This window comes from Lycorma delicatula, chromosome 10, assembly GCF_047948215.1.
Source record: "Lycorma delicatula isolate Av1 chromosome 10, ASM4794821v1, whole genome shotgun sequence".
Classification (NCBI taxonomy): Eukaryota; Metazoa; Arthropoda; class Insecta; order Hemiptera; family Fulgoridae; genus Lycorma; species Lycorma delicatula.
This window is the reverse complement of record NC_134464.1, coordinates 97,183,615-97,196,085: the sequence shown is the minus strand read 5'-3', so window position 1 is coordinate 97,196,085 and position 12,471 is coordinate 97,183,615. Positions and strand designations below refer to the sequence as shown.

The window sequence follows — 12,471 nt, the reverse complement described above, 5'->3', positions numbered from 1 at the left end:
ACAAATCGTCATCAATGGGCAATAGGGGAATAGCATACATATAAAGTAGAAATATTAAATTACATGAATTATGAAGGAATAAGTAATATTACGTAATAATATAGCTTAATATTATTTTCAATTTTTTTAAATAATTACTTCTTTATTCTTTTCATTTATTTATCTATGATACTTACGACCAGCTAGTTTGAGATTTTAAGTAAAAATTTCTGAATGATTTTTGTCCAATTTATAACTATTTAACATTTCTTTACTTATATTTTAAAGTTATTTATTACCTGAAAAGTTCATATAACACAACTCCACATTAAATAAATTAAAAAACAATAACATAATTTTGAAATAAATTTGAATGCATGACAGTTTTGATATAAAAAACAAAATTGAATGCAGCAGTACAAGTAGAAAATTAAAATATAGTAAAATGTAAAAAAACTGGTCATCAAGAAAAAATAAATTAAAAAATACTGTGCATAGATAAGTAGTATATAGCATTAATGGCAAGTAATGAAGAAGGATGTGAAAAGGGCTACCACCAAAAAAAAAAAAACAAACAAAGCTATAAACCCATTTTCCAAGTTCAAATTAATGAGCCAATACTAATAAAAAGCTAATGAATTCAACTCTAAACTGAAGTATAACATTTGTTTCAATTTTGAAGAAAAATAAATTGCAGTTTTATGACAGCGATTGAAAGCAAAATTGATTGAAAGTTACCACGATAGATAACTTTTTTTTTGTTGGGAACAGCTACTTAGTCATCAAGCACCTGTGACTATTTAGCCTGAAAACTTAACCTTGCTTAAAATCCCATCCCACTTTCGAAGTCCTTCAACAATTTTTACATTCATGATTTATCATTAATCTTTACTAAACAAAAATACATTTGTTAGCAAAAATCAACATTTTCTTATGCAAATTAGTGTGAATTTAAATAATCTATTTTCAAAATTATTCTTTTTCGTGAGCTTCCCTCACACAGAAACTTCTAATTTTTATATCATGGCTGAATAAAAGCAATTTTGTCAAGTTTAGCAATCTAGAGGACCAGTAACTGTTACTTTGAATGCGAAAACATTTCAGAAAAGATATCTAAACCACATATATAGGATTCAAACATAATATTTTTATTAAAATTTGCCAGACATCAGATAAATAATACTATAATATTAAATAATATAAAGTCAGATGTGAAAGCCACAGAGGCATTAAATCTCTGTGAAAGACATCACTACAATTTCTTAACATTTTAATTAAAAATTCATTTTTGCATTACAAAATGTTAATAAAATCAATATAAACATGTACATAAAAAAAAAGTTTCCCAATTTTTTTTTAATCATCCTACCTGAAATTATTTCTGCCTACAATAATCATAGTAACAATACCAAGTACACATACAAAAACAATTACCTATAAAACACTAGTTTTTTTGTTTTTAATATATTTTATTGTTACCTCCTATCTTCCCTTAAAGCAGGATGTATCAGTACATAGGCCAGTAGCTGTCGAGCCTCTTCAACAAAGCATCCAGTTTCCATTGAATAGTTTAGCATAATCGGTACAACAGCCAAGTAACGATGTTTTGCTTCTTGGTTGCCAGGTCGCAAAAGCGGCAGATGCAGTAACAACTGCGTCATTGCCACTTCTTTACTCTCAGACAACAATCCACTCACAAAACCTATTAAATTAATATTGTAAATAATTGAATAACATAAATGAACAATGCAGTTTATGATTAACAACGTTTAATATTATTAACACACAAACTTACAAAAATGTACAGATATTCAATTAGATTTTTAAAAAGCTATATATCTTAAAAAACAAGTATAAATTAGATTGTACAATAAAGTTAAATTCTACTATATTACCTAAAATCTTGCCCTTTTGTAGCATGAACAGATCAAATATTTTAATTAAAAAAGAAAAAAATGTGACACTGAGATTACAGTAGCATTCTGTTCCTAAGTACAGGATGTAGTTAATAGTATTCACATTTAACCTATTCTTAGCAGCCCTTCTAGTTAATTTTAAAAGACGAGATAAAAACCAATTCTGAGTAAATACCTCATCAGTGGATAACAGCTAGTGATATAAATCATGAGAAGATTGAGAGTGCTGGTTTTGACTAACTACACCACTGCATAAAATATAACTGACTGAATGATAAAAAGTTATACAACATGGCCAAAAATCACACCAAAAGGACGTTTAAAGATAAGGTTGCCAACCTAACATCTCTATGTTACAATACTACACTCAATTTAGAAACATTAAATACCATTTGCAATATTTAACAAAATGTTTCAAGGATAGAAAACCACAGCAACTCCTCAACTCCTCATGATACGATAATAAAACCTTGTAAAATACTAAAAATATGCAAGAATACCCACACTTTATGATCAGTCTTTGTTGGGGAAAAATGGATTAAGATAAGAAAACATTTTTCTTTTAAACAGCTATAAAGCTCTCCAAACAACTTTGACATGAAAGATTTTTATGACTAAAACATCTTTCTACCAAAGTCAAATATCAAATATTTTTATTAATTAGCTCCAAATGAGGTATATTATTCCAAAACTAAAGCTGGTTCAAACAATAGCTCACCAAATTACAATTACTCAGCTTAGAAAAATAATAAGCTTTTTTGTATTTACACATTACAATATAATTATGCATTTTATAGATACATATAATTGGACAAGTTATAGGGAACTTTCTACTTAGTTCCCTAAATATTTACAACCGCAGAGATTTTCAGATTTAACTTTACCCGGTTTTCAAACTTGCATAAAAGTTTCAGAGAAGCTATAGAAAAACCCACGATACAAAATAATATCCAATATTGTAAAAACAGAATAAAAGTTTAAAATTATTTAAGGAAATAAATGACTAAATAATTACCAGGATTATTAGCTTCTTGTTCTTGTAAAGCTAATTCCGTACAATCAGTGAGACTGTAATCAAGAGCAATAGAGACAAACCTAGCTTGTATTGGGGCAAGCCTAGTCAACATTTTAAACAGTGCAACAGTCTGACCGCTCTCATTCCACTGGTCGAACCACGTGACCATAGTATTTAGCTGCGCCTGAAACATGGCCATCTTCCCCTTGGTGTAGTTCAGTATTGCACCACTACAGCACAAATACTGTGTGTTGTTGGCCTTCCTTTACGGATACTAGAGAAAAAAAAACAAACAGAATAAAGAAAAAAAAAAATCACTTTACAAACATTAGGAAAATCACATTTTATAATAGACAGTCAGCATAAAATGGAAAATGTACAGTATAAAGAATCAAATTAATCCTCACTTGATTTACCAATATAATTAAAATTCATTTGTTGCTGTTCACTGAAATTAGATGTTTTAAATACTATTTTATACCTTATTAAATGTGTAGAATTCTGTTAAATTCTCTTTATATATGTATATATATATATATATATATATATATATATATATATATATATATATATATATATATAACAGTTTCAGAAGCAGTATAATATTATAATATATATTTAACAGAATCAGAAATTTTATAATTTTGGTTTAATCTACATTATTGCTTGGTATTCATAAAAAAAAAAAAAAAAAAAATTAATAAAAATTATGCAAGAGAAGTAAGTTCTTGATTTTTTCTGAATGGTCTGTTTTCACAGTTATTTTCCAATACGTCAGAAATAAATTAATTAAATATCTACAAACAATTATGTTTTTCAATTTTCTAGGATTTATATACTGTATAACCCAAACCACTGTTAAACTTTTTAAATTTAACAAAATTCTGTTCACAGACAATTGCACAGAAACAAAATTTTCTTTAAAAACAAATATTCTGTGCAGTTCCGGCACTACAATTTAGTGCTCTACATATGAAGAAGTTAATTTGTAGGGCAGATTAAAACTAGCCATAAAAAATAAATAACACAATAGTGCAAACTTTTTCGCATTCTTTTTTTTAGATAATTTTTTTGAAGGCTTAAATGAAATTTTAAAATTCACTAAAAATTTCTCAAAAAAGATATTTTTCATTAACTTTTCCATTAAATCAACAAGAAATTTCCTAATTTTAAAATTGTAGTGGTTTAACAAGTTCCCCCATCCCCCAAGTAAAGTTATGAAAAGTAAAGCACAACTACATGCAGAATATAAAAATAATAATAACTTACCGGGAACAGAAAAAAGTATCAAATAAAGTTATGATTAGCGCGAAATGGTCAGCAAAAAATCCTTTGAACTACATGAATCAGAAAATTCAACTCTCAACCCAATCCGTAAAGAACAGCAATACTGTAAACCATTTTTTTCACTTAAATCCTCCTCACTCCATCAATTCAATCCTACTTTTTGTAATATTTTAAAGCACACTGAAATATTCGCCACCAAAATATCCGCCTGCATCATCATTCAGAACAATTACAAATGACAATCAAAACAAGAGTTTTTTTTCACAAGCCACCTGGTAAAAAATTTGGCCGGCTTCAAATGAATTTTAGGGAAAACTAAATTAAGAAACAATAAAACATAATAAAAATTAGAAAATAATACTTTTCAGATTCTTTAAATTTTGAAGCCTGAATCAAATTAGAAACGAGTAAAATTATCAATTTGTTAACTTTTGACTTGGCGCGAAACATAAATTTAACACAATTTGACAATTTTTTTTTTAATATTATTTTTTAAGGGATTTTTCTTTGATTCTATTAATACATGTTTTAAATTTAGGTTAACATAATCCATTTCTTATTTTTATAACATTAACTATGGCCAGCAAAAGAAAAGCTGCCCGTATGAAAAGTAAAAACCATTCGAAAAATAATAAACAAAACACTAATAAAAATTCATCAAAATCGATCAACTTTGAGAAGAATCTAAGACCTCACTTTTGTACTGACTTTAACAAATTGAGCTCCACAATGGAACTGGACTGATCAAATGAAAACTAAACTAAAATTAAAAAAACTGAATTATCGATTTTAATTAATAGCGGAAGGAATTTTAATTATTTCCATTAAGGAGTTTGTGAAGTTTAGTATTCAAAAGCTGAAACACTGAACCCGGCTACAAATTAGTTGAATTCCTTTAGAGATGCTGTTAAGTGATAAGTGAGTAATGAAACAGACTTGCATACAGAAAATGGTCATTTAAAGCATGTTATTTTTATGAAATTGGGTGGTGCCAACATAATTTAAATCCTTTTAGGTATAAAATTTGTTTGTACATTAAAAAAATTACATGAATGCATGAACAAACTGGTCATTATGTTTTTAAAGTGATCTGATTCACCGACATAAAAGTATTACTAATTATATTATAAATAATAAGTCAATGATTTTGAAAATTTTTATTGAACTGATTTATTTTATTTTAAGTAAGTAGTTTTAAATACAAATTAAAAATAATATCAATATAAAACGCAATAGTTAATTTTTTATATAGTTCCAGACTTTTAAATAATAAATACCAAGAAGAAAAAACAATTTTCAGAATGGGGGTCCTCCACTCAACCCACACTGTTACGGTTCTACCACTGTTTTCTCTTAATAGCTTAGCTTCAATTATTTTACAAATACCTCTTGTTGTTACATTTCTTCTTGATGTTTAAAGGGGTTTTGGATGTTACTTAAGTTATTTTTTCCAGTTTCTGGTGTTACTCAACAACTTTTTTCTTGAAGAGCTCTTTTTTAGATCCTGTTCCTTTATGTACACTTAAAGCTTTTCACAATTATTTCCTTCTTAGGCGCCTACCTTAACTGGTAAAGTAGATTATCTACTTTAACCTTTTCCACCTAAACCTCAATAAGTTTAGGTATGGAAAAAGTTATTATATTGAAACTCTATAAAAAACGGGTCCCAGAACTCCACCTTCATTAAGATATCTGATGTAAAACACAAAAATTGGGGGTAAAAAACAACACGTTTTTGGGTTAACATAAGAAAACTTTGTTAAATAGTTAATTAAGTTGCATTTTTCAATTAAAAGTGTAGAATATTTAATTCTAAAGATTTTCATGTAAATTACTTTTAAAAAAACTGGATACAGGATACTGAAATTTAACTTTACTAAAAAGCAAAACAGACTGAATTGTAAAAAAAAATTAACAGTATGAAATAACTAATATTATCATAGGTTGGAAACAGCTTTTAAGATAAAATGTAATTTTAACATAAAATTTAATTTAACTTTGAAAACAAAGGAAAAATTAGATTAAAAATTAGTAAAAGTCTTATTACCTTCAATTTGCCCGAAGTGGCCCCTGTTTTGTTCAATACATGATTTCGCTCAACGAATCTTTTATTTTCTAGCGCCTCACAATGTTAAGAGTATTTTTAATAGTTTCTTTAGCTTCTATTATGCAATTCCTTTGTTCCTCTTGTCTGTTAATCTGTTTTGACTAAACAATTGAGTTCATCCAACCTCAAAAAGAAAGGTCTGCTGGCGTGAGTAGAGAAATCGTAGTGACCATTTCACTCATCCATTTCCACTAATCCACTGTCTATCGTATGTATTATTTAGATGATCCTATACATCATTAGAAAAATGAGGTGGTGTCCAGTCATGCATTAACCACAACTCTAACCTGTTTTTATAAGAAATATCTTCTAAGAGGGTAGGGCACATTTGTTTCCGAAACGTTTAAGTATGCTTCTCCTGCAAGCCTCCTTTGTAAGAAAAATGGACCAATCAAATTATCAACTTGAACATCAAACTGTACAGAGTTATTATATACAATATTGATCGACAGCTCTCTCTTTTTTTCTGTTTAGCCTCTCGAACCACCGTATTACTTGAGAGGATGAGTGAGATGATATATATGAATGTAAATGAAGTATTGTAGTCTTGCACAGTCTCAGGTCGACCGTTCCTGAGATGTGTGATTAATTGAAGCCCAACCACCAAAACACATCACTATTCACAATCTAGTATTCAATCAGTATAAAAGTAACTGCCTTTACTGCCTTAGCAGAACAATTAATATCTGTGAATGAGCTACTGACTCTTTTGAGGCAGCAGAATACTCAGATGGATGAGGCCACTTTCAAGGCTGCATGTTGGTTGCTATTCAAATCAGGAAGGCATGAGGCATCAGGCCTTCAAATCAGGAATCATGGCATATTTGAGGTTACTCCTGAGATTCTTGACAGCTTTGTGAAATAAGGATTTCTTTGACTTTCTTCGCACAGGGTTAGAGAATACTTAGATGTTCGGCACTGCTTCAAAAAGTTCTGCCAATACGGTCAGGTCATATGGTCATGGCCAAGAATTGTAAAAAATTGGCAGTGGTCTGTGCACATTGTGTAAGATGAAGGACATTAGTGTGAGGGGTGCCCTAAGAGGTCTGAGGGTCCTATTGCATTAATTGTAAACATTTGTGCAAGGACCACAAGCAACTCTGTGAACAGCAGGTCTGTTTGTGTTATCAGAGAGCTTTCAACATGTACTGTAATTCGATAGGTTTACATGGTTAGTTTCTCAGTCAGTTGAACACACAGGATGCATACATTGTTCAAGTAGAGCTTAGTGAGGTTGCTCTTCATAGAAATTTGGATTTTGTTTTACTGCAACATCCTTAACATTGTTTCTGGTGATCTGCCAGGTTTCTCTCATTGGAAAAAGTTTTATTATGATTCTAACAGTATGTCTGCTGTTCTGTACAAAAGAGAGTTAGTTTGTGTTTTTCTTCGACAGTTCTCTAATGAGAATCATGTTGCCATTCCTTTTGAATATTCCAAACTTGCATCTTTATGTTACAAGTTCATATTTTCAGTACCATGACCCTGCTGATTGTCATCTCAATGTCTGGGATAGAATCCTCAGATTCTCTGGTCAAAGTCCAATCATCATTGGTGCTGACGTCAACATTAAGTCACATGTGTGGCATAGTGGTCTCACCGATGTTAGTGATGAGTCATTTGAGAACTTTATGGCTCAACATGGTCTGCAGGTTTTTAATGAACCTGGTTGCCTACCGAGTGTGATGGATGGGCGTCGATTGTTTGGTGGAATAGACATTGTTAATGTTGGTAGGTATATTCTTGCCAATGTTTGTAACTGGAGAGTGGCTGACGATTGCTAAAGCGATCATCGGTTAATTGAGATTGTTTGTGGTCTGCGTGGTCATTACTGATGTAACGTTCCGGTTCAGCGAGAATGGCTTCTGCAAAGGCATGCGGATTAGAAGAAGTCTGTCGATCTTTTGTCACCCAGACTTTGCGTTTTAGATCAGGGTCTGGAGACGATTGGCCTAGAGGACCGGTTCAGTCAACTCAATGCCCAAGGTGCCTATGCGGTCCAAGTGGAGTTAGGTAACGTCGTTGAAAAGCGGAGCCTCGATGTTTTACTTCTGCAACACCAGTACGTTGTCAAGGGTGACCCGCCAGGTTTTTCAGGCTGGAATAAGTTCCATGTTGGTGAAAGTAAATCCGCCGTTCTGTGCAGGAAGTCTATAGATAGTGTCTTTGTACGGCAAACCTCTGACACGCATCATGTCATTGTTAAGCTTGCTGTGGATGGTTTCGACCTAGTTGTGGTTATTTCGTACTTTCAGTACAGAGATCCCACTGATTTACATTTGGAAAGATGGGATAGAATTATCAGGCTGATAGCGGGTCGTCCTATTCTTATAGGAGTTGATGCGAACGCCAAATCGCTTCTTTGGCACAGTGGGATCACAGATGACGGCGGTGAACTGCTAGAAGGCTTCATCGCGCAGCACCGTTTTGAGGTGTTCAATATCACCGGCGAGTTGGCTACCTTCGCCGGCGCGGTGGGTTTGCGGAGGACCTTCCTTGGTACCAACATTGATGTTACCATAGGCAAGGATATCCCTGGTAGGATTCAGAACTGGTCTGTAGTCGATGATTGCGAAAGCGACCATCGGCTCATAGTTTTTGATTGGATAGGTGGGCTGCGCGATGTCTTTAGGGCGAACGCCCCTGTTCAACAGGGACGCTTCTTGCACAGGCGGGCGGATTGGCCCAAGTTCTCTAACATTCTTGCGGCCAGGATGCGGGTGTTCACTCGTACCCTGGACGAGGTCCCTCTAGATAACCTGGCAGAGAATTTCTCTTCTACGGTGGTTGAAGCCGCAGAACTCTCAATCACTCGTAGTACGGGTCGAGAGAGATTAGCTGGTTGGTGGTCTCGGCTCTGAGGAGAGCTGCACAGCGTGCGCGTGATCCTGACCGGCGCGAGGCCTTGTTTGCGGAGTATCGTCAGAAAAGGAACGAGTATTTTCATAGAATTAGGACTTCTACGCGAGATTCCTGGCGCTCTTTTGTTCAAGAGCAGGGGAATAAAGACCCTTGGGTTGTTGTTTATCGTGTACTTGGTCACAAGCGGAAAAAGGACAGTCTTCTGTCGGCTCTCTCGACCCAAGACGGCGTTGTAGTTGAGAAAGATTGTGTTCTATCTCTTCTGATGGACGATCTGCTCCCCGACGATACAGAGGTTGGTGAGACCTCGTATCACCGAAGAGTTCGAGCGGCGGTTGTGGATTTCACTACAGACTCAGTGTCTTTGGAGATTGCTGAGGCGGAAGTCCGCCAAGTAATCTGTAGCCTGGCTAGGAACAAAGCCCCCGGATATGATGGTATTACGGTGGAGCTCCTTGTTCGCACCCTGCCTGTAATTCTTGGCCCGTTGACTAGGGTGTTCAATAGGTGTTTATTTGCCGGGTATTTCCCGGCTTGCTGGAAGCGTGGTATTTTGAAGTTGTTATTCAAAGGTGGCGACAAGGACCCCACCGTTAGTTCTTACCGTCCTCTGACGCTCTTACCAGTTGTTGGAAAAATGTTCGAGAAGGTACTTTACCTCCGCATTAATAGTAGGCTGACTTCGAATCACATGCTGATGGACGACCAGTATGGCTTTAGACCCGAGAGGATGTGATTCTTAGGGTCCTTGATCTGGCTTCAGGCAGTGAGTGTAAATATGTACTCGGTGTCTGCTTGGACATATCCGGGGCATTTAATAACTTGTGGTGGCCCTCTGCCTTGTTTCAATTGCAGAAGCGTGGTTGCACGCAGGATGAAATTAGGACTCTCTCGAGTTATTTCAGCGAAAGAACTGTTGTCCTTCTTGACGGCAGTTTGCAAGTAGGAAAGACCCGTCAAAAGAATGTCCACAGGGCAGTGTATTAGGTCCACTCGTCTGGACCATCGAGTTTGACTCTCGAGTTTGACGATGGACTGCTGCTGGTTGGGGGTGGCTCGCGTGCTGAGATTGAGCTCAGAGCGGCACAGGCATGTAGGGTTTTGCGGTTGTGGAGTCTTCAGCATAAGATGGTTTTCAGCGGAGAAAACCACTATGATGTTTTTGAAGGGCCGTCTAGCTGCAACTCGCCATCCGCGGGTTGTGATGGACGGTTGTTCAATTAGGTATGTCACCCTTCAAAAATATCTGGGTGTTCTCCTTGATGAGAGGCTTCTCTTCAAGGAGCACCTGCAGTATGTGGCGAAGAAGGCAGTTGATGCTTTCTTCGGCGTCCGTAGAGTGGTCCATCCCGATTGGGGGTTGAATTTCCGTACCATGCGGATTCTTTACAAAGGTGTTTGCGAGGCCATTATGTTGTACGCTGCGCCCGTCTGGGCTCTTTTTTTGCGGTACCAATGCTATAGGGACATTCTATTACGAGCTCAGCGTCTTCTTTTGTTAGCTTCTTCTTTTGTTAGGTTGTCGGTGGTTACAGGACTGTCTCGCGAGAGGCAGTAACTGTGATCGCGGGCATCAAACCTGTTGATATTTCGGCTACGGAACGTAGCCAGCGGTATGTTGCAAAGAAGGCAGGCCTTCTTACTTCTGGGCGTATGCGTGAGATCGAAGACCAAGGTTTCGACTCTTGGCAAGATAGGTGGAATACTTCTTTGACAGGTCGTTACACGCATGGTATATTTCCCAAAGTTAGAGAGTTGCGAGCAGTTAGCTGGGTATCCCCCAATCGGCACACTACACAATTCCTCTCTGGACATGGTGCCCTTAGGGATAAATTGGCAAGGTTTAGGTTGGTCGATTCCGGCTTCTGTCCGGACTGTAGGGTCGACGACACCGTGGACCATGTCCTTCACATATGTTCCCGGTACGAAGCTGAACGTACCAGAGTTACTAGGGAACTCGAGAGAGTAAACTCTATTTTGGATCTAGGAGTCAACTGGAGGACTCGTAGAGAGTGGACAATAGTTGCTGGCTTCCTTCGCTTCCTCGCCCTGAGCAGGACTGCCGAAGGGATTTAGTAGGTGATAGGAACCTGGGTGGCTAGGGACCGCCTGGGCAGTTGACTGGCCGAAGGTAGGCGCTTAAGGCAGCGTGCCTCGGTTAGATGTATTTGGTGTCATGTATTGAATTACGCTGTCGGCGGAGTTGCGGCCGCTGCCAACGGGCATGGTTATCCTTGCCCGGGGGTGCAATCGCGCTCCGACGAGGGCATTTATGAGCTAACGACACTGTCGGCGGGGCTTCTCTGGGTACTGCTTTGGTGGTATGCAGGGGAGTCTTGACGGCGGTTTGCGAAAGATGGTGAATGTCACGCGGGACTCCGTGAAGGCGTTGTGCGGGAGTAGGCGTTTATTCTCCTCTCCCGGGCGGACCGGAGCGGAGTCAGATAGAAACTCATTTTGAGTAATAAGCGGGGTTCTTAAGGGAACTAGGTCTAAATTTCGCTGTGTGAAACTTTAGTGGGAAAGTTTATTATTGAGGCTGTTAGTACGGATCTGAGACATTCAGTAATTGGCTCTTTAATAGTTAGGACTAGGCGCGGGGTCTTCATTCCGCGGTTAGGCTTCTAGCTTAGTTCCTGAGGGCGACGTGGTAGCTGCAGGTGTCCGTTGTCTTCATTTTGAAGGCATAAACACGTAAAACTATCTCGGGGTGAACTTTACCGATGCAGATCACCCTCGGGGCATCTGCATCGGTGGCATCTCTGATCTCTGCGGGGCCTGGACTGAAAGCTGTGGTGCGCAATCAGTTTGAGGGCTAGAAGATGTCCTCCGTTAAAGCCACTACTGGCTAGGAACGGAGGGGGTGGTGTAACGACCGGACACGCTACGAGGTGGGATCTTCTCCCCTCGGGGGGGAATCGAGATGGCCTAGAGGACCTGGCGGTGAAGCTTTTATGAATACCGCTGAGTAATCGATTCCCAGCAGTTCTGCTCAAGACAGGTTGGCCCCTCGGTGGAATACGCAGTTATCTAATAAGAAGAAAGCTGTCTGTCGTTTACGGAGGTACTCTCAACGTGAGAGTAATCCTGAGCAACGGGCAGTTCTTACTGGCGAATACAGGGATCGGAGACCAAACTATTATTATATAGTACGGATGGCCAAGAAAGTCTCGTGGCGTTCCTTTGTGAACGACCAGGGAAACAAGAATCCCTGAGGAGTCGTGTATAGGGTTCTACGACATAAACGTAGAAACGAAGTTCTTCTGTCCGGTCTCTCGACTCGGCAGAGCATGGTTCGGATATCA

At 37.1% G+C, this 12,471-nt stretch overlaps 1 protein-coding gene across 1 annotated transcript in view; it reads right to left on the bottom strand.

The window, feature by feature from the left end:
• LOC142331172 (protein Smaug homolog 1-like) overlaps nucleotides 1–6,509 on the bottom strand; it is a 55,822-nt gene extending 49,313 nt beyond the window's left edge. The window contains exons 1-3 of the mRNA XM_075376882.1: nucleotides 6,245–6,509; nucleotides 2,911–3,184; nucleotides 1,459–1,681 (exon numbers count right to left, since the gene is read on the bottom strand). Of these exons, the coding sequence (XP_075232997.1) occupies nucleotides 1,459–1,681; nucleotides 2,911–3,109 (422 nt within the window). The 5' untranslated portion in view covers nucleotides 3,110–3,184; nucleotides 6,245–6,509. The remainder of the gene's footprint in view (nucleotides 1–1,458; nucleotides 1,682–2,910; nucleotides 3,185–6,244) is intronic.
• Nucleotides 6,510–12,471: the final 5,962 nt, after the last annotated feature.